General features: G+C 49.1%; 1 protein-coding gene across 1 annotated transcript in view; it reads left to right on the top strand.

The window, feature by feature from the left end:
* The window catches only part of arid1b (AT rich interactive domain 1B (SWI1-like)), a 633019-nt gene that overhangs the window by 242741 nt on the left and 367110 nt on the right, over positions 1 to 23168 (top strand). Inside the window, exon 4 of the mRNA XM_038808360.1 lies at positions 9197 to 9307. Within this exon, the coding sequence (XP_038664288.1) occupies positions 9197 to 9307 (111 nt within the window). The remainder of the gene's footprint in view (positions 1 to 9196; positions 9308 to 23168) is intronic.

The following is a 23168-nucleotide window of genomic DNA, read 5'->3' as shown; positions in this document are numbered from 1 at the left end:
GGGAACGTGTGCCAGGTTCAGCCTGATCCAATTCAAGGTGGTCCTCAGGGCTCATATGACTGTGGCCCGGATAAGCAGGTTTTTTGAGAAGGTGGAGGACAGGTCTGGGCACTGTGGGGGAGGTCCTGCCAATTGTGTGCACATGTTCTGGCCTGGCCGTGTCCAAGATTGAGGGGCTTTTGGCAGGAGGTTGCGCATATCATGTCTGAAGTCCTGCAAGGGAGGGTGACTCCGAGTCCAGAGGTGGTGATATTCGGAGTGTTAGAAGTTCAGGGAGCCCAGTGGGGGAAAGTGGCCGACGTTTTGGTCTTTGCTTCCCTGGTGACCCAGAGACGGATTCTGCTGGAATGGAGGACTCGGAGCCCCCAAAGTCGGGAGTATGGGTAAGTGACATGGCTTGGTTTCCCAGGTTGGAGAAAATCAATTTTGTCTTAAGTGATTCGTTACAGGGGTTTTCTCGCAGGTGACCGCCGTTCATCGACTTCTTTAACAAAAATTAGTCAGTCAGCAAGGGGGGGGGGGGGGGGGGGGGGATGGGGAGCAGGGGTGAAAAGTGGGAAGGCATAGAAGTGTTGCTCTATTTATTTATCTCGGTGAACCACAAGCCTTTCCCTTATATCGATCAAATGACCATGAAACCAGTTAGTTAGTTTAAAAGATGGTTTATTTACATACACGAGTTATCCCAACTTGCAAACACAATATCTGCTACGAGTCAAACTACACCTATCAGCTACAATAACCTATACTTAACTTCAGGGCGACCGGCACTGTGCAAATGGATAAAGGCTTTTATCTGGATTTCACTTGGCTGGTTTGAAGAAAGTGGCTCTGTCTCTGCTGGGCTCATCCGTCAGGTAGCGACCGTTGGTCTTGACCTTAACTGGCTGTCCCTGCTGCAATTGGGTGGCACAGGTCGGATCCAAAAGAGGGAGAACACATGGCTGTGCTCTCTTTTATCCCTCTGGGATTTTGCGCTCTTTGGGGCGCTCCTTAACCTTGGACCCAATAGTTCGACAGGGCTCTGATCATTCTCTTCGATTTCGGCCAATGAAGGGACGGGTTCCTTGGTAGCTGGGCGGGTCCTTAGCGGTTGTGCTTTCTGAGCAAGGGAGTGGCGCCGATCAGTCTGTGGCTGTACCGGTTGCTTAATTGGAGTTCTATTGTCCTGGGAAAATGGGCCATTGAAATGTAAACGAGTGGGGGTTTCGGTTAGGTCTGGTTACCTGTGTTTTAGATACACATGGGCTGTGTATCTGTCTGAGTCCTGGGTTGGTCATAATTCTCATGGTCTTTTGCAGGTGGCCATCTTAGATGGCTACATTCCGTCCTTTTGATCCTGAACGCGAAGCGTGGTGGATCACGCTTGATCCCTGTTCATCCTTGGTGGACCAGTCACCCTTAGCCAAGGCAAGGTTCTACTCTACTCTGTCTTATGGTTTGGGACATTTACCTAATATTCCATTAATACATTCATAAATTAATTCATCTCTAACGGTCACTGTAATTTAGGTTACTATAACATTTAATTTATCCGTACAGTTGATCTCTAGCTAACGCTATCTAAGTTACTCTCATGCTGCTGGTAAATATCAAATAACTTGTATACAGTACAAAATTTAAAACAGCAGCATCACATTTCTACTTAATCCTAATAAAGTTAAAGAGGTACATGGTTTATTTTTAGCAGCGATTGTTACACGAGTTCAATTTTGTTGAATTCCAAAGAAGGGGGATTGGACTGTATATATTGGGGAGCGGGAGGCTTTTGCTCGCCACTTATGGAGTCGGAGTGTCTGAATGACACTGTAGATTATTGCAATTACTAGAAGGGCCTCTACTATGTGTGAAAGGGGGTTCCATTTGGCAATGTTTTCGCCATGCCGTTTACCCATACTCCCGACCTTGGGAGCTCCGAGTCCCTCCATTCCAGCAGAATCCGTCTCCGGGTCACCAGGGAAGCAAAGGCCAAAACGTCAGTGATGGACTGGGCTGTGTTTGTGTGATGGACTGGGCTGTGTTCACAATTCTGTTGTTTCTTGCGGTCTTGGGCCGAGCTGTTGCCATACCAATCTGTGATGCAGCCAGATACGACTATGGAGTATGGGAGTATGGAGGTGATGCGCTTCATGATCAGCCTCTCGAAGCACTTCATTACAACTGACGTCAGGGCCACCAGGCAACATGCCTCAATGACTACCGCCCGGTGGCCCTGACGTCAGTTGTAATGAAGTGCTTCAAGAGGCTGATCATGAAGCGCATCACCTCCATACTGCCGGAACGCCTCGACCCACTTCAATTCGCATACCGTCGCAACCGGTCCACATCAGACGCCATTTCCCTGGCCCTACACTCATCCCTAGAGCATCTCGAAAACAAGGACACCTACATCAGACTCCTATTTATTGACTACAGCTCCGCCTTCAACACCATAATCCCAGCCAAGCTCATATCAAAGCTCCAAAATCTAGGACTTGGCTCTCCACTCTGCAACTGGATCCTTGACTTTCTGACCAACAGACCACAGTCAGTAAGAATGAACACCAACACCTCCTCCACAATAGTCCTCAATACCGGTGCCCCTCAAGGCTGCGTACTTAGCCCTCTACTCTACTCCCTGTAAAAACACGACTGCATGGCAAAACTTGGTTCCAACTCCATCTACAAGTTTGCTGACGATACGACCACAGTGGGCCGGATCTCGAATAACGACGAGTCCGAATACAGGAGGGAGATAGAGAACCTAGTGGAGTAGTGTAACGACAACAATCTCTCCCTCAATGCCAGCAAAACTAAAGAGCTGGTCATCGACTTCAGGAAGCAAAGTACTGTACACGCCCCTGTCAGCATCAACGGAGCCGAGGTGGAGATGGTTAGCAGTTTCAAATTCCTAGGGGTGCACATCACCAAAAATCTATCCTGGTCCACTCACGTCGACGCTATCATCAAGAAAGCACAACAGTGCCTATACTTCCTCAGGAAACTAAGGAAATTCAGCATGTCCACATTAACCCTTACCAACTTTTACAGATGCACTATAGAAAGCATCCTATCGGGCTGCATCACAGCCTGGTATGGCAACTGTTCGGCCCAGGACCGCAAGGAACTTCAGAGAGTCGTGAATACCGCCCAGTCCATCACACAAACTTGCCTCCCATCCATTGATTCCATCTACACCTCCCGCTGCCGGGGGAAAGCGGGCAGCATAATCAAGGATCCCTCCCACCCGGCTTACTTTTCCAACTTCTTCTATCGGGCAGGAGATACAGAAGTCTGAGAACACGCACGAACAGACTCAAACACAGCTTCTTCCCCACTGTCACCAGACTCCTAAATGACCCTCTTATTGACTGACCTCATTAACACTACACCCTGTATGCTTCAACCGATGCAAATGCTTACGTAGTTACATTGTATATCTTGTGTTGCCCTATTACGTATTCTCATGTATTTTCTTGTATTTTCTTGAATTTTGTTTAATTCCCTTTTCTAATGATCTGTTGAGCTGCTTGCAGAAAAATACATTTCACTGTATCTCGGTACACGTGACAATAAACAAATCCAATCCAATAGGATGCTTTTGAAAGATAGGGACCTCGGAAATGTAGAAAATTTTAGTTTAGACGGGCAGCATGGTCGGCGCAGGCTTGGAGGGCCTTTTTTGGTCACCTTATTTAAGGAAAGATGTAAATATGTTATAAACAGTTCAGAGAAGATTTACACAGTAGCACAAGTGGATAGTACTGTAGCTTCACAGCGCCAGGGTCCCAGGTTCAATTCCCCGCTGGGTCACTGTCTGTGCGGAGTCTGCACATTCTCCCTGTGCCTGCGTGGGTTTCCTCCGGGTGCTCCGGTTTCCTCCCACAGTCCAAAGACGTGCAGGTTAGATGGATTGGCCATGCTAAATTGCCCTTCGTGACCAAAAAGGTTAGGAGTAGTTATTGGGTTACGGGGATAGGGTGGAAGTGAGGGCTTAAGTGGGTCGGTGCAGACTCACTTAATGAACCTCCTTCTGCACTATATGTTCTTTGTTCTTTGTAATACCTGGAGTGGGTGGGTTATCTTATGAGGAAAGGTTGGACAAGTGAGGCTTGTATTTGCTGGAGAAGATTCAGAGGGGATTTGACTGAAACTTATAGGATTCTGATGGGTATTGATAGAGTGGACATGGAGAGGATGTTTCATCTTGAGTGTGAATCTAGAACTAGGGCTCATTGTTTAGAAATAAGGGGTCACCCATTTAAAACAGATGTGAGGCAAAATCTTTTCACTCAGAGGATAGTAAGTCTTTGGAACTCTCTTCCTAAGTAGGTGATGGAAGCAGAGTCAATATTTTTAAGGCAGAGCTGGATAGATTATTGGTAAGCACTAAGTTATTGAGGGTTGACGGGATACAGATTTGTGTTTATTATCAGATCAACCATGAGCTTATTAAATGGCGGACAGGCTTGAGGGATGAATGGCTTACTCCTGCTCCTTGTTCCGATGTTCATCTTCATTTGTGTATCTTTCTTGAATGTGTGGTGTGGGACTGAGATATCTTTTTGATTTTTGGGGTGCTTGTGTGAATCAATAATCCTCTTTATTTAAATCCATTAAAGTCTGCTGCTGGTTCTTCAACATTGATCACATTCTAAAGTGGATTAAGGAATATCATCTACTTTTTAAAAACACCCGGGTTTGATTGCTGGTTTTGGTCACTGTGCGGAGTCTGCACGTTCTCCCCGTGTCAGCGTGGGTTTCTTGTGGGTGCCTCGGTTTCCTCCCACAGTCCAAAGATGTGCAGGTTAGGTGGATTGGACATTCTGAATTTTCTCTTTATACCCGAACAGGTGCCGGAGTGTGGTGACTAGGGGATTTTCACAGTAATTTCATTGCAGCGTTAATGTAAGCCTACTTGTGACACTAGTAAAGATTATTATTATTGAAACAACTACACTGATTGAGGATAGTAAGGGAAGGGAATTACGGATTTTTGTTCATTTGTCCTCTCCCTCCGTGACCATTAGCGGACAATCTGAACTCCTGGGGTTTACTGTTGGGGTAGACAATCCTCCTCCTGCTGGCCCTCACAGAGTTCAAAGACAAGGAATGTTTTAAACTTACCATGGCCTCTTGTGAGTTCTTGTTTTCTGTCTTGTTGCTGCTGCTGGGCAGACGAACGTGCAGGACTCACTTTACATGAAACATAAAAAATTACATCTTGGCATTGATGACATCAGTTTCAAACCCGTAGAATCCAAAGAAATGCCGACAGTGCAGAAGAGGCCATTCGGCCTCTGATATGAAATAGGCTCTCAGTAGTTTCTAGCGACAGCCTTGCCGAGGACGTGAATTGCTATCATAAATAATGGTCCATAACTTGCTGCTTCATTCTGGTTGGTGTTGAGCTGCTTGAGTGTTGTTGGAGCTGCACTCCGAGGAAAGTAAAGAGTATTCCATCACACTCCTGATGCCATCCTTGTAGATGGTGGACAGGCTTGGGAGTTGGTAGGTGGAGTTTCCTGCAGTACAATACCTGCTCTTGTAGCCACAGCATTTAAGTGTCTGCTCTAGTTTGGTTTCCGGCCATTGGTAACCTTCAGTATAGAGGGGGATTCAGGGATGATAATACCATTCAATATCATGGGGAGATGGTTGGATACTCTGTTTTTGGAGATGGTCATTGCCCGGCACTGTGTGACATGTATGTTACTTGCCACTTTTCAGCCCAAGCCTGAATGCTATGCAGTTATTGCTGCATATGTAGATGAACTGCTTTTCACAGAATCACAAAAAAATACAGTGCAGCAAAGGCCCTTTGGCCCATCAAGTCTGCAACACTGCATCAAAGGCACCTGATCTGCCAATCCTAATCCCATTTGCCAGCACTTGGCCCATAGTCTCGAATGTTAAGATATGCCAAGTACTCATCCAGGTACTTTTTAAAGGATACGAGGCAACCTGCCCCTCTGGGCAGTGCGTTCCAGACCGTCACCACCCTCTGTGTAAAAAGATTTTTCCTCAGATCCCCCCATAACCTCCCACCCCTCACCTTGAACTTGTGTCCCCTCGTAACCGACCTTTCAACTCCGGGAACAGCTGTTCCCTATCCACCCTTTCCAGGTTGCCCCTCAGTCTTCTCTGCTCCAGCGAAAACAACCCAAGCCTATCCAACCTCATAACTAAAATGCTGCATCCCAGGCAACATCCTGGCGAAACGTCTTTGCACCCGCTCCAGTGCAATCACATACTTCCTATAATGTGGAGACCAAAACTGCACACAGTTTACCAGTTGTGGCCTCACTAATGTTCTATATAACTCAACAAGACTTCCTTGCATTTGTAATCTATGCCATGATTGATAAAGGCAATCATATGCCTTTTTCACTACCCTATTAACCTGCCCTTCTCCCTTCAGAGATCTATTTACAAACACGCCAAGGTCTCTTTGTTCCTCAGGACTTCCCAGTGTTGTGCCATTCATTAAGCATTCCCTTGTCAAATTGCTCCTTCCAAAGTGTGTCACCTCACACTTTTCAGGATTAAATGCCATCTGCCACTTTTCTGCCCATTTGACCATTCCGTCTATATCTTCTTGTAACCCAAGACACTCAACCTCTCTGTTAACCACTCTGCCAATCTTTGTGTCATCCGCAGACTTACTAATCCTACCCTCCACATTGTCATCTATGTTGTTTATATAAATGATAATCAATAGGGGACCCAGCACAGACCCTGTAGTACGCCACTGGACACTGGCTTCCAGTCACTGGAGCAGCCATCTGTCGTCACCCTCTGTCTCCTACAACTAAGCCAATTTTGAATCCACCTTATCAAGTTACCCTGGGTATCCCATGTGCATTTGCCTTCTTTATAAGTCTCCCATATGGGACCTTGTCAGGTTTTGCTGAAATCCATGTAAACTACATCAACTGCACTACCCTCATTTACACACCTGGTCACATGCTCAAAAAGTTCAATTAAATTTGTAAGGCATGACCCTCTGACAAAGCCATGCAGACTATTCCTGATCAGACCTTGCCTCTCCAAGTGGAGATAGATTCTGTCCTTCAGAATTTTCTCCATTAGTTTCCCCACCACTGACGGGAGACTCACTGGCCTGTAGTTCCCTGTCTTATCCCTCCAGCCTTTCTTAAATAGTGGGACCACATTCGCGGTTCTCCAGTCCTCTGGCATCTCTCCCGTGGCCAGAGAAGAATTAAATATTTGGATCAGGGCCCCTGCGATATACTCCCACAGCAACCTGGGACACAATTCGTCCAGACCTGGAGATTCCTCCACTTTAAAGCCTGCCAACACCTCCAATACCTTGTGCCTTCATATGACAACTTACTCAATAACCTCACAGTGTCTCTCCCCGAGTTCCATATCTGCTTCCTCATTCTCTTAGGTGAAGACAGATGTGAAATATTAATTTAATGCCTTACCAATGTCCTCAGGCTCCACCCACAGATTCCCCCCCATGGTCCCTAATGGGCCCTACTTTTTCCTTAGTTATCCTCTTCCCATTGATGTAGAATATATTAGGATTTCCCCTACTTTTACCAGCTAGAGCTTTCTCATATCCCCTCTTTGCGCTCCTGATTGTTTTCTTCAGCTCCATCCTGCACTTTCTGTATTCCACTGATGCTTCTGTTAATTTTTACCCCTTGTACTTATTAAAAGCCTCTCTCTTCTTTCTCATTGTATCCTGAATACCTCTGGTTATCCATGGTTCTCTGGGCTTGTTATTCCTTCCTATTACCCTAGAAGGAACATATTGGGCTTATACCCTTCCCATTTCCTCTTTGAACACCCCCCCCCCCCCCCCCCCCCCACTCCTCTTCTGTAGATCGTCCCACCTGTAACTTGTTCCAATCTACCTTGGGCAGATCCTGCCTTATTTTACTGACGTCTGCTCTCCTCCGATCCAAGACCTTATTCTGCAATTTGTCTCTTTCCTTGTCCATAACAAACATAAATTGCACCATGTTGTGGTCGCTATCACTAAAATGCTCCCCCGCCATCACGTCAACCATCTGTCTGGCTCCATTCCGCAGAATTAGCTCCAACACTGCACCATCCCTTGTTGGACCCTCCACATGTTGAGCTAAAACGTTCTCTTGTATACATTTTACAAACTCTATGAACTTTTCCCTCTCTATTTCACTCACAATATCTGCTATCTTCTTCACCATTATTCCTACTTCTTGGTTTAGGAGATAGACCATTGCTGTTATTATTCACCAAGGTCCCAGATGCCCTGTTGACCTTGCTGACCTCTGGCTGAAAAATCCAGAAATCATCAGTGCAAAAACATTTTTGAGTTTAAGGGCAAGGGTTAGAAAACTCCAAGTTAGGGGACCCACTCCAGCAAATTCTGGCCCATTACGAAAGTCGGGCAGTAATATATTGGTAAAAGCAAATTACGGTGGATGCTGGAATCTGAAACAAAAACAGCAAACACTGATCAATCTCACAGGATCTGTGGAGAGAGAAGGGAGCTGATGTTTCGAGTCTGGATGACTCTTAGTCAAAGCCTTTTACATATTGGTTCTTGAATGGAGAGCTAAGTTTGTGTGTGCTGAAACAAAGGTACCTCAGTTGTTTCCATGAAAGCATTTGGAACACAAACTTAGTAGGGCCCTTTTAAGCTCTAAGAATTCAGTGATATTTGTCTGCACACTTTTAAAGCATCTTAAATGCTTTTAAAGTTGTACTTTTTGAGGACCTTATTTTTGGAGGCATAAGCACTCCAGGGAGTGTAAAGAGGAAAAGATTTTGAGAGATAATTACATTGCTATTTTTATTACTTTTTTTACTTTACCACTTTGCCTTGATCGAGAAAAACAGATAGGATGCAAAGTCAGTACTTGTTTATTTTCTTTGCCCTTTGTAAAGCTGCCTAACTTTGTGTCCCATTGTAATGGAGTGGGGAGATTTCAAAGGAAACCTCAGGCATTTGTTGGTTTTAAACATCACTGCTAATCCCTTGCAACCTGTTGGGCTACACAGTGGGAGGTTTTTATGCTGAGGGAAACAGTGTCTAGCAGCGGAAGATAATCACTTGTCTGCTTTTGTGACCCTATAGTTGAACTGTTTCCCTCTGCTGGTTACCTCATTACATTGCTGACCTTTTACCCTGATGGCTTCCCATGACTCATGCTCATAGGTAGACAGAACCTTTTTTTAAAAATGAGTTTTGTTTACACAGGATATGTCTCAGGAAGGCTATGGACCTCGCACTGTGCCACCATTGACACCTAGCAAGCCCAACCATGAAGATTTGAACTTGTTACAGCAGGAGAGACCATCGAGTTTGCCCGTAAGTGACTCACGATGTTGCTTGTACCCTGTAACACAATTGAGGTTCACTGTTTAGAGCTGCTATTAAAACTTGATATCCTGTTAGATGATAGAGCCCCACAGCACGGAAGGATGCCATTTGGCTCATTGTGCCTGTGCCAGCTATTTGAAAGATCTATCCAATTAGTCCCACTCGTCTGCTTTTTCTTCATAGCCCTGAAAATTTTCTCTTCGTTTTTTTATCTAATTCCCCTTGTAAGTTGGTATTGAATATTCTTCCTTCACCCTCTCAGGTAGTGCTTTTTGAATCATATCATCTTGCTAAATAAAATAATTTCTCTTTATCCGTTGCCCGATTATTTTCTCAGTTAATGTAAATCTGTGTCTTCTCTTTACCAGCCCTCATGTTACTGGAAACAAAATAGACTATCAAAACAGAAACTATCAAAAATTTGAACATGGCTATTAAATCTCACCTTAACCTCTGCTCTGAGGTGGACAATGCCTTTGTTTATTCATTCTTGTGAGTGTTATTTCCCGTCCGTGATTTTTTTTGAGAAGGTGGTGGTGAACCATCTTTTTGAACCATTGCAGCTCAAGTGATGTAGACATACCCGCAGTGTTCTTCGAAAGAAAGTTCCAGGATTTTGACCCAGTGACACTAATGGAACAGCAGTATCATTCCAAGTCAAGATGGTGTGATTTGGACGGGAACTTGCAGGTGTTCCCATGTGTCTGTTGAACTTATCCTTTTGGATGGCAGAGTTCTTGGGTTTGAAATGTGATGTCGATGAAGACTTGTAAAATCGGTGCCATGGATTGTGTAGATGGTACTCACTGCTGACACTGTGGCTGGAATTGAATGGAGTGAATGTTGTTGAAGTTGCACTCATCCAGGCAAGTGGGGAGTATTCATCATGTGCCTGACTGTGATGTGTAGATGGTAGATGGGCTTTGGGGTGCGAGTTACTTGCTGCACAATTCCCACCTCTGACCTTCTCTTGTAGCCACGTTATTTAAGTGGCTGGTTCAGTTAAGTTTCTGGTTAGTGGTGATTCCCAGCACCTTCATGTTTAGCGTTTCAATAATGGCGATGCCATTGACTCATTGGAATGTCATCTGTTGTTGAAGATGGCCATTTTACTTGCTACTTATTAGCCCAGGCCTGAATGTTTTCCAGGTCGTGTTGCATGTAGACACAGACTGAGTGCGTGAGGAGTTACGAATAGAACTGAACATTATGCAACCATCAGTGAACATCCCACTTCTGGCCTGTTTGTTGGAGGGAAGGTTGTTGATGAAGCAGCTGAAGATGGGTGGGCCAAGGACACTGCCTTGAGGAACTCGTGCAGTGATTCCCTGGCACTGAGGTCATTGACTCCCATCATCCATAACCATCTTCCTATGTGCTAGGTATGACACCAACCAGTAGAGAGTTTACCCTCTGATTCCTTTTGACTTCAATTTTGCATGGGCTCCTTGATGCCACGGCCGATCAAATACTACTTTTGAAGTTCCTCACCTCACCTCTGGAATTTAGCTCTTTCATCTAGGGTGAGGCAAGGCTGTTATGAGGTCTGGTGTAAAGTGGCCCTGCCAGAACCCAAACGGACTAATGGTGAGGTTTTGGATTGATTGGCCTGTCAGAAATACCAGCCATCATTCTGCTAACTACTAGGAGTAGATTGCTAGTGTAGTAATTGGCCTGATTAGATTTGTCTTGTTACTTGTGGTTAGGACATATGGAGGCAAATTTCCACATTGTTTGCTTTGATTCCAGTGTTGTAGCTGTACTGGAGCAGTTTGGCGAGGGGCACATGTTCCAGAGCACTTGCCTTATTAGTATTGCTGGGATTGTGTCAAAGCCCATAACCTTTGCTGCATCCAGTGCTTCCGACATTTCTTGATATTACATGGAGTGAATCAAATTGGTTGAAGACAGTGATTCCAGGGACCTCCAGGAGGAAGCTGAGATGGATCACCCACTCTGTTCTTTTGGTTGAAGATGGTTGCAAATGCTCCAACCTTGTGTTCTGCAATAATGTACTGGGCTCTGCCATCATTAAGGGTGGGGATGTTTGAGGAGCCTCTCAGTCTGGTTAGTTTAATTATCCAGTCCCTATCATGACTAAATGTGGCAGGGCTCCAGAGCTTTGAGATGATTAGTGGGATTATTGTGGGATTTCTTAGCTCCGTCTACAGCATGCTGCTTCTGCTGTCTAGCATGTATGTAATTCTGTGATTCAGTTTCACCAGGTTTTTGATACATCTGGTGCTGCTCCTGGCATGCTCTCCTATCCTTTTCATTGAACTAGAATTGGTCACTTGGCTTGATGGTAACGGTAGTGAGGTACCTGTCGGGCCATGAGGCTATAGATTATGGTTGAATACCATTCTGCTGCTGATGACCCACAAAACCTCATGGATGCACAGTTTTGAACTCTTGGGTATAATCTGAATCTGTCCCAGTTAGCACAGTGGTAGTACCACATAACATCAGTGTGATGACAAGACTTTGCCTCCACAAGAACTGTTTGATGGTCTCTACTACCAATATTGTCACGGATAGATGAATATACAACAGGTAAATTGGTAAGGAGAAGGTCAGATATGCTCTTCTTTCTTGTCTGTTCCCTCACCACCTGCAGCAATCTGTGTTTTGTAGATATGCTCTCAGACTGGGCCAGAGTGGTCAGTAGTGGTCTACTGAGTCATTCTTGGTGATGGATATGAAGTTAACGCCCCACTCACTGCATTCTGTGCCCTTGCTACCCTCCGGTTTCATTCAAGTGTACAACATGGAGGAGCCCTGATTCATCAGCTGAGACAGAGTGGTCGTTGGTAATCAGCAAGAGGTTTCTTTGCTCATATTTCACTTGATGCTTTGAGGTTCCTTGGAACCTGAAGTTAATGTTGACATCTCCTAGAGCCACTCCCCACTGACTGTATATCACCAAATGGTATCTCTGTTGGGACGGTCCTGCCGGTGCAACAGGACATATCCAAGGATAGTGTTGGGAGGAATTTGGATTAATTGGCTGTTTTCCAAGAGGCTAGGTCGGGTCTGGAAAGGCCTATTAAGATGAGTAGCCTATTAAGCAATTAAGTGGCCTTTTAAAGACCCTCTCCCATGACAACTGGAATTTTCTGATTGGCAGACGGACCCCTCGAAATGCCCAAAACACAGTCAGAGAAAGAAGGCAGCTTCCTGGTGGGCATAGAGGGTGCAGTGCTCCACGTGGCTTTTAAAAGCCACACCATTGCTCATGATGGAAAATGGATTCAGCTGAGGCGACAGCCCACTCTATGGAAGAGCTCCTTTTCACAAAGGCAGTCTGGCAGTTATGGCCATTTTTTCTTTTACAATTTCAAGTGCCTTCATAGAGTTATCGAGGTCATAGATCATAGTATTTACAGTGCAGAAGGAGGCCATTCGGCTCATTGAGTCTGCACCGGCCCTTAGAAAGAGCACCCATTTAAGCCCACAATTCCAACCTATACACGTAACCCAATAACCCCACCTAACCTTTGGACACTATGGGCAATTTAGTTGGCCAATCCACCTAACAGGCACATCTTTGGACTGTGGGAAGAAACCAGAACACCCGGAGGAAACCCACGCAGACACAGGGAGAACGTGCATACTCTGCACAGACAGTGACCCAAGCCAGGAATCGAACTTGGGACGCTGGAGCTATGAAGCAACTGTGCTAACCACTGTGCTACCGTGCTGCCCCTGCAGCACAGGAAAGACGCTTCGGCCCATAGCATCCGTGTCAGTCAAAATCAACCACCTAACCTTTGAACCCATTTTCCAGCACTTGGCCCATAGCCTTGTCTGCCGTGGCTTTACAAGTGCCCATCAAAATACTTCTCAAATGCTATGAAGATCTCCGCCTCCACCACCTTTTCAGACAGAGAGTTCCAGACTCCCACCACCCTCTGGATGAAAAGGTTTTTCCTCTCATCCCCTCTAAACTCCTATCCCTTAGCGTAAATCTATGCCCCCTGGTCATTGATCCTTCCACCAAGGGGACAAGTTTCTTCCTGTCTACTTATGATGTCCCTCATAATTTTATACCTCTCAATCATATCCTCCCTCAGCCTCCTCTGCTCCAAGGAAAACAACCCCATCCAGTATCTCTTCAAATTTATAACTCTCCAGCCAGGCAACATCCTGGTAAATCTCCTCTGCACCCCTTTCAGTGCTAGCGCATTCCTCCTATGATGAGGATTCCAGAACTTGACATCGTACTGCAGTTGTGGCCTAACCCAACATTTTATGCAGTTGCAGCATAACCTTCCTGCTCTTAAACTACATGCCTCAGCTATTAAAGGCAAGTATATCATATGCCTTCTTAACCACTTTATTCTCCTGCCCAGCTGCCTTAAGGTCCCTCTGATCCTCAGTGCTTCCCAAGTCCTATCGTTTATCATGTATTTCTTTGCCTCAATTGTTCTGCACAAGTGCAACACCTCACACATATCTGGATTGAATTTGCCACTGATTAATTCATCTGACCAACTGTCTATATCCTCCCGTAATCCAAGGCTTATTTAACACTCCATCAATTTTCATATCATCCACAAACTTTCTGATCAATCCTCCTACGTTCATGTCCAAATCATTTGTATAAACCACAAACAGCAAGGGCCTCAACACTGATCACTGCAGAAACCTCTGGACACAGGATTCCCGTCAGAAATACACCCCTCGATTATCACCCTCTGCTTCCTGCCACTCAGCCAATTCTGGATCCAATTTGCCAAATTTCCTTGGATCCTTAAAAATCAAGTCAGTTGACTATCCCATGGCGTGAGATCGGGACCCAGGTTTGATCTCGGTGACAGGGTCCCGACCATTATCCTGATTTCAGGGAAGGGATACAATGTGATCTTGATTGGAGAAGTATATTTTCCGACAAGTTAGGGAATTCATCTGTAAATGAGTCCTTTTTATAGTAATTTAATTAATTCACTTGCTTCCGAATCTGGCACATACGTGGTGGTTTTGACAACAATGAGAAGGCTGTGTGTGCATAAGATGTGCTCAAGCAGTGTTAAATAATAAATATTATTGACTTGTTTGGCTGAGATCTTCTCCATTGTTAAGAGTCGTTGCATGTATGCTGGCCTATGCAGATGAGCTGGGAGGCAGCCAAGGTGGTAGACTTGGTGGCTCGTGTTCCTCGTGCAAGCTGTTTAGCTTTCCTCCAGCAAGAGCATTGGGACATATATGTTCCAGTGATTGCCTCTAACAGCACTTTTGTCATATTTACACCCCACATCCCTTTATAATTTGGTTAACAGAAATGTTATCAAACTCAAATTTAAAATGATCAATTATCCTGGCACCAGTCACTATTTGCAAAAGAAAATTTCAAACTTCTACCACCCTTTCTGTGTAGAAGTTCCTAAATTTGCCCTGAAATTTGTGGCTGTAATTTTAGATTCTTACCTAGTCCTGGACTCCTCAACCAGCAGGAATGGTTCTTTGTCCACCAGGTGGTTTCCCTGAATATCTTGAAACTTCGATCAAACCGCCCCTCAATCATCTAAATTCTAGGGATTACAACTGGAGCTTTTATAATTTCTCTATGTAATTTATCCCATGGAGTTGAGGTTTCTTTCTGCAGTATCTTACATTGCACACCCTCCAAGGCCAATATATTTTACCTAAGGTGTAGTTCATAGTTCTCCAGTTAGATGTAGTCTAACTAGAATTTTGAACCATGACTCCTAACCTCTTGTACTCTAGTCCTTGAGATATGAAGACCAGCATTCCATTACGATTTTTGATTATGCTCTGCATGAAATTTTAATAATATGTGCACCTAGATCATCTCTCTGCCCCTAAAGTGCCTTTGGACCTCATTATTTCTAGCTTTTAATTTAGAAAGTATTTGTTCTATCCTTCTTATGTCCAAAGTGGATGACCTTGCATTGGCCTACTTGGAAATAATTTTGCCACAGTTTTGCCCATCCACTTTATCTATTAATACTACTTTGCAATTTTATGCCTCCATCTGTACTGCTTAGAGTGCCATCTATTTATGTGTCATCTCAGTCCTGGAACTCACTGCAGGAGTTTCTCAGGGTAGAGTTCTATGCTCAATCATCTTCAGCTGCTTCATCAATGACCATCCTTCTAGCACCAGGTCAGATCTGGGGATGTTGACAGATGGTTGCACGGCATTCACCATTCACGACTCCTCAGACACTGAAGCAGTCCATAATATCCAGGCTTGGTCTGACAAGTTGCAAACCGCATACAGAAGTGCAAGGCAATGACCATTTCAAATAAGAGAGAATCAAACCATCGCCTCATGACATTCAATAGCATTACCATCATTGGATCCCCAACTATCAACACCTTGGGGATTACCATTGACCAGAAACTGAACTGGACTAGCCATATAAATCCTGTGGCCACAAGAGCAGGTCAGAAGCTAGGAATCCTGAGGTGAGTAAGTCACCTCCTGTCCGAATATGTCACCTCCTGTCCACCACCTACAAGGCACAAGTCAGGAGTGTGATGGAATAATACCCACTTGCCTAGATGAGTGCAGCTCCAACAACACTCGAGAAGCTCAACACAATCCAGGACAAAGCAGGCTGCTGGGTGGGCACCCCTTCTACAAACATTTATTCACTCCAGCACCGACACACAGTTACAGCCGTGTTTACATCTACAAGATGCATCGCAGGAACTCACCAAAGCTCTTTAGGCAGCGCCTTCCAAACCCACGACCACTACCAGCTCGATGGACAAGGGCAGCAGATACATAGGAACATCACCTGGAGGTTCCTCTCCAAGTCACTCACCATCCTGACTCGGAAACATGTTGCCATTCCTTCATTGCCGCTGGGCCAAAATCCTGGAACTCCCTCCCTGATAGCACAGTGGCTGTACCTACACCACATGGACTGCAGCGGTTCAAGAAAACAGCTCACCACCAACTTCTCATGGGCAATTAGGGATGGGCAACAAATGCTGGCCTAGCCCACGAAGCCCACATCTCATAAAATTGAATCTAAAAACAATTAGAAAACATAGACATGTGGCTTTCTATTCCATCATTGAAGCAGCTAATAAATCACTGAATAGTTGAGGCAGCAACATAAACCCATACCAGATGTCGATAGTTGTTAATTAGAGTACCTGCCCAATATCCTTACTCTCTGTCTCCTGCCAATCAGTCAATTTCCAAACTAGGTTAACAATTTGCCAATTCAATTTCATGGGCTTCAACTTTTGCTAACAGTTCCTTATAGGAGTGGCATGATGGCACAGTGGTTAGCACTGCTGTCTCAGCGCTAGTGATCCGGGTTCAATTCCAGCCTTGGGTGACTGTGGAAGTTGTACGTTCTCGCTGTAACTGCGTGGATTTCCTCCGGGTGCTCCGGTTTCCTCCCATAATCTAAAGGTGTACATGTTAGGTGTATTAGCTATGCTAAATTACTCCTTAGTGTCCAAAAGGTTAGGTGGGGTTACTGGATTACAAGGATAGGATGGGGGCATGTGTCTAGATAGGGTGCTCTTTCAGAGGGTCGGTGCAAACTCAATGGATCGAATAGCTTCCTTCTGCGCTGTAAGGATTCTATGATTCTTGTGGAGGACTTGATCAAATATCTTCTGAAGTCTCTATAAATGTTTTCTTTTTTAATAAATTTAGAGTACCCAATTAATTTTTTCCAATTAAGGGGCAATTTAGCGTGGTCAATCCACCTACCCTGCACATCTTTGGGTTGTGGTGGCGAAACCCACGCAAACAGGGGGAGAATGTGCAAACGCCACACAGACAGTGACCCAGAGCCGGGATCGAACCTGAGACCTCAGCGCCGTGAGGCAGCAGTGCTACTCATTGCACCACCGTGCTGCCCTGAGGTCTCTATAAATAATGTGCTTAGACCAATCCCTGTCGACTGCATTAGCCAACTCTTCAAAAACTTGATCAGGTTTTATAGGCATGACCTACCCTTTATAGATTTAGATTTATTGTCACGTGTACCAAGGTACAATGAAAAGTATTATTCTGCATATAGTCCATGCAGATTGCTCCAGACATGAAAAACATAGGAAATAAGATAAATACATAATGTGGGCAGTACGGTGGTACAGTGGTTAGCACAGTTGCTTCACTGTCTACTGCATACCTCCTGTCTACTTCCGGAATCTCTTCTGTCAATCGTTGGCGATCCTCCCACGCCTCCTTATCCATCTTAGCCTTAAACAAAATAACCTCCCCCCTCACCACTACCTTCAGAGCCTCCCAAACCTATTCCCCCTACCCCTTCCGTCCGTCCTCCCCTTCTATCTACCATTACCACTACCCTAGGCCCTGCCCATCTGGCAGGACTCCCCCCCCCCCCCCCCCCCCCCCATCATCTAGTCACCATCAACACTCTTCCCAGAATTCCCCCCCCCCCCCCCCCCAACTACTTCCTCTTGCAAACACCTCACCCAGTATCAATTCCCTCCCCCCACCATTCACACTCCCCAGGCCTGTCGAAACCTGCCTAGACCGGCTCCAACGGCCGCGGCCCTCCCTCCCATCACACTCCCGTTCACTAGCCGACTTTTGTTTGCTAGCAGGGTGACCCCTGCCAGAGCCCCCTCTTCCTCCCAGAAAATCAATTAGCAATCCTACACCCCAGAATCCTCCAAACCCCCCCACCCCGCACTCCCTTCAAAAGTGAAAATCAATTCCCCAGAGTGGGGAGAATACAACAGCAGAAAAAACAAAAAAGAAAAAACGGAAAAAAAGTCCCAGTCCAAACCATCAAAATCCGAATACAAACTCAACTCAGTCCCAGTCCTTCAGCCTTCATGACTGCCTCCGCCTCCTCCACCATCTCAAAATAAAAGTTTTTCGAATTATGAGTCACTCTCAGCTTCGCCGGGTAGACCACTCCAAACCTCATGTTGCTTCTGTACAGTGTCACCTTCACCTGACAAAAGGACGCCTGCCTTCTCACCAACTCTGCCGTAAGATTCTTGTATATACATACACCAACGTCTTCCCATTCACCTCTCCCTTCACCCGACTCAAAACCTTCTCCTTCACCTGGTGGCTGTGGAAGCAGACTGTCACAGCCCTCAGTGGCTCATTTGTTTAGGGTTCGGCCAGAACGACTGATGGGCTCTGTCCACTTTGTACAAGGAGGGCTCTTCCCCCTCCTCCATCAACATTGTGAACATGTCTGCAAAGTACTCAGTCAGCTTCCGGCCCTCCATCTCCTCGGGCAAGCCCATGATCCCCAAGTTCTGTCTTCGCGACCTGTTTTCCAAGTCCTCCAATTTGGCCCTGAGCCCTTTATTACTCTGCACCATCCTCTGCAGCTCCTCATCATTTGAGGTGAACTAGTCGCTGTTCTGCGATAATGCCTCTTCCACCCCCTTCATCTTCCCTCTTTGTTCCCACACCTGCCTCGACGTCTTCGTCAAAGCCGCCTTTATCGGGACATCTCCTCCTCCCACTCCTTGAGTGAAGTCATTATTTCTCGCCGATTACCTCAAAATGTTTGGTGAACAGCCTTTCAAACTCCCCCGATACCATCTCGGTCAGAGTTTCAATCGTAATGGGAGCACCCCACCCGTCTAACCAGGATAGAGCCCTGCCCCTCAGCTCTCCACTCCTCTGGGACCTCACCCAGGAGCTTCTCTCCTGATGGACTCACAGCAGCACTTGCCAGTGGACTTTCGCTTGTCCCCTTCCTTCGCTGACCTTTTTTATGGAACTTTGACATTCCACTGATTCTTTACAACTTCCCACACCATAATCATCTAACATGTACCCCTGAGACCGGGCATAAAGGTACAAAAATCGAAGATTCTAGCAGGAATCACCCAACGTTCGACCTCCACCAAAATGTCGCTTCCGGTCGTCCGCTAATGTAAACCATGACTAGCTAGTTCACCTCTTTTAGAGCAATGGAACCAGAGGACATGACCTGCAGATGAAAAGTGGGTGAATTAAAAATTAATCTCTGGAAACAGCATCTTCGTTAGTGTGTCAAGTTTAGAGGAACAGGTTCCCTAGACATGGGGAGGGCAGAAACAGATGGTATTGATTGATTCAGGAAAAATCATTTTGGAATACAATGTACGAAGCCATGTGGTTAAGTGTAGCACGCTCGGGAGGAACAGATTACTTTGAAACTATGGTTGCCAAAGCACTCCATCGCTGGAACTTTCCTCATGGCTCAGGCGACAACTGGCAGAGACCAGGAACACTGGATGCAGACACCCCCCACACCCAGCCCACCCACATCTGCACTTAATCCAGTCATGCAGGACTTGAATTTTGCACAGCTGCTTGGACAATGAAGGCTTTTATAGCCCCCTAGTTGAGATAAGTAGATGGGCATTAGCAATGCATAAATGGAGATGTTGATAAAATTGCGTCTCAGCCTTTTCTTGTCAGCTTGTATCTTGTATGTCTCTCTTGTGGGGGATTGGATTCAATTTGAATTTAAATGGGTTTCGAGCAAGCAAGGAGATGGATTAAGGGCTTCCTCTGTCCACTGTGCACATTGGCTTTGTAACATTAAGAAAGGAATAAAAAAAGTTAAATGTTAGTGATAAAAAGGACAAATCGTTGTCCAACCCCTGCACAATGTGTTTGTGTTCCGGGGTCAACCTTAACCCCTGCCTCGCTCCCCCACCAGCCACCCATAGCACCCGCTGACTGTGGAAGCCTCTGGCTGCCCGGCTGAAGTAAATTAGCAATCGTGGATAAGTGTGCTCTTCCCACATCTCAAGTGGATCCCGTGGGTGGGTGTGCCATGTCACTTGTGGGGCTCATTGCCCAGCATCACAATCACACTTTGATGCCAGGACACTGTGCTTGAACACTGCGGGAGGCAGCACCACAGACGCAGCAGCCAACCTTCGATCAGACAGGGGATGAGCCCCAGCCCCGGACACATGTCCATACACACCCGGACACGGACTAGGTGTGATGGGGGAAAGGTCCACTTCGCAGACTGAGTGTGATGGCTGGTCCACATTGCGGAACAAAGAACCAGAGATTCTGTTTGTGGTGAGGGTATTTTAATGTTCCTCGTACTAGCGTACACCAATCCCATCCACTGCATCCAAGCCCTCCTGCTGCCTCCACCCCTCCCACTGCCTCCACCCCCTCCCGCTTCGTCCGCACCCCCGCTGCCTCCGCACTCCCCGCTGCCTCCATCCCCTCTCGCTGCCTCCATCCCCTCTCGCTGCCTCCACCCCTCTCGCTGCCTCCACCCCTCTCGCTGCCTCCACCCCATCTCGCTGCCTCCACCCCCTCTCGCTGCCTCCACCCCTCTCGCTGCCTCCACCCCATCTCGCTGCCTCCACCCCATCTCGCTGCCTCCACCCCATCTCGCTGCCTCCACCTCCTCTCGCTGCCTCAACACCCCCTCCCGCTGCCTCCACCCCCTCTCGCTGCTTCCACACCCCCGCTGCTGCCTCCACCCCCTCTCGCCGCCTCCACACCCCCACCCGCTGCCTCCACACCCCCGCTGCTGCCTCCACCCCCTCTCGCTGCCTCCACCCCCTCTCGCTGCCTCCACACCCCCGCTGCTGCCTCCACCCCCTCTCGCCGCCTCCACACCCCCACCCGCTGCCTCCACACCCCCGCTGCTGCCTCCAACCCCTCTTGCTGCCTCCACACCCCCGCTGCTGCCTCCACCCCCTCCCGCTGCCTCAACACCCCCGCTGCTGCCTCCAACCCCTCTTGCTGCCTCCACACCCTCTCGCTGCCTCCACCCCCTCTTGCTGCCTCCACACCCTCTTGCTGCCTCCACCCCCGCTGCTGCCTCCACCCCCTCCCGCTGCCTCAACACCCCCGCTGCTGCCTCCAACCCCTCTTGCTGCCTCCACACCCTCTCGCTGCCTCCACCCCCGCCCGCTGCCTCCACACCCCCGCTGCTGCCTCCACCCCCTCCCGCTGCCTCAACACCCCCGCTGCTGCCTCCACCCCCTCCCGCTGCCTCCACACCCCCGCTGCTGCCTCCACCCCCTCTTGCTGCCTCCACACCCCCACCCGCTGCCTCCACACCCCCGCTGCTGCCTCCACCCCCTCCCGCTGCCTCCACCCCCGCCCGCTGCCTCCACACCCTCTCGCTGCCTCCACCCCCGCCCGCTGCCTCCACCCCCTCCCGCTGCCTCCACCCCCGCCCGCTGCCTCCACCCCCTCCCGCTGCCTCCACACCCCCGCTGCTGCCTCCACCCCCTCTCGCTGCCTCCATACCCCCTCCCGCTGCCTCCACATCCCCGCTGCTGCTTCCACCCCCTCTCGCTGCCTCCATAACCCCTCTCGCTGCCTTCACCCCCTCTCGCTGCCTCCACCCCCTCTCGCTGCCTCCACCCCCTCTCGCTGCCTCCACCCCCCCTCGCTGCCTCCACCCCATCTCCGCTGCCTCCACACCCCGCTGCTGCCTACACCCCCTCTCGCTGCCTCCACACCCTCTCGCTGCCTCCACCCCCTCTCGCTGCCTCCACCCCCTCTCGCTGCCTCCACCCCCTCTCGCTGCCTCCACCCCCTCTCGCTGCCTCCACCCCCTCTCGCTGCCTCCACCCCCTCTCGCTGCCTGCACCCCCTCTCGCTGCCTCCACCCCCTCTCGCTGCCTCCACCCCCTCTCGCTGCCTCCACCCCCTCTCGCTGCCTCCACCCCCTCTCCGCTGCCTCCACCCCCTCTCGCTGCCTCCACCCCCTCTCGCTGCCTCCACACCCCCACCTGCTGCCTCCACACCCCCGCTGCTGCCTTCACCCCCTCCCGCTGCCTCCACACCCCCGCTGCTGCCTCCACCCCCTCTCGCTGCCTCCATACCCCCTCCCGCTGCCTCCACACCCCCGCTGCTGCCTCCACCCCCTCTCGCTGCCTCCATACCCCCTCCCGCCGCCTACACACCCCCACCCGCTGCCTCCGCACTCCTCGCTGCCTCCGCAATCTCCGCTGCCTCCACCCCCTCTCGCTGCCTCCACCCCCTCTCGCTGCCTCCACCCCCTCTCGCTGCCCTCCACCCCCTCCCGCTGCCTCCACCCCCTCCCGCTGCCTCCACCCCCTCCCGCTGCCTCCACCCCCTCCCCGCTGCCCTCCCACCCGCTGCCTCCACCCCCTCTCGCTGCCTCCACCCCTCTCGCTGCCTCCCACCCCCTCTCGCTGCCTCCACCCCCCTCTCGCTGCCTCCACCCCCTCTCGCTGCCTCCACCCCTCTCGCTGCCTCCACCCCCTCTCGCTGCCTCCACCCCCTCTCGCTGCCTCCACCCCCTCTCGCTGCCTCCACCCCCCTCTCGCTGCCTCCACCCCCTCTCGCTGCCTCCACCCCCTCTCGCTGCCTCCACCCCCTCTCGCTGCCTCCACCCCCTCCTCGCTGCCTCCACCCCCTCTCGCTGCCTCCACCCCCTCTCGCTGCCTCCACCCCCTCTCGCTGCCTCCACCCCCTCTCGCTGCCCTCCACCCCCTCTCGCTGCCTCCACCCCCTCTCGCTGCCTCCACCCCCTCTCGCTGCCTCCACCCCCTCTCCGCTGCCTCCCTCCTCCACCCCCTCTCGCTTCCTCCACCCCCTCTTGCTGCCTCCACCCCCTCTCGCTGCCTCCACCCCCTCTCGCTGCCTCCACCCCCTCTCGCTGCCTTCACACCCCCGCTGCTGCCTCCACCCCCACCTGCTGCCTCCACCCCCTCTCGCTGCCTCCATACGCCCTCTCGCTGCCTCCACCCCCTCTCGCTGCCTCCACCCCCTCTCTGCTGCCTCCACCCCCTCTCTGCTGCCTCCACCCCCTCTCGCTGCCTCCATACCCCCTCCCGCTGCCTCCACCCCCTCTCGCTGCCTCCATACCCCCTCCCGCTGCCTCCACCCCCTCCTGCTGCCTCCACCCCCTCTCGCTGC

The sequence above is a fragment of the Scyliorhinus canicula genome, chromosome 1 (genome assembly GCF_902713615.1).
Source record: "Scyliorhinus canicula chromosome 1, sScyCan1.1, whole genome shotgun sequence".
Lineage (NCBI taxonomy): Eukaryota > Metazoa > Chordata > Chondrichthyes > Carcharhiniformes > Scyliorhinidae > Scyliorhinus > Scyliorhinus canicula.
Note: the sequence above shows the minus strand (reverse complement) of the source record. Positions and strands in the feature narration are given on the sequence as shown.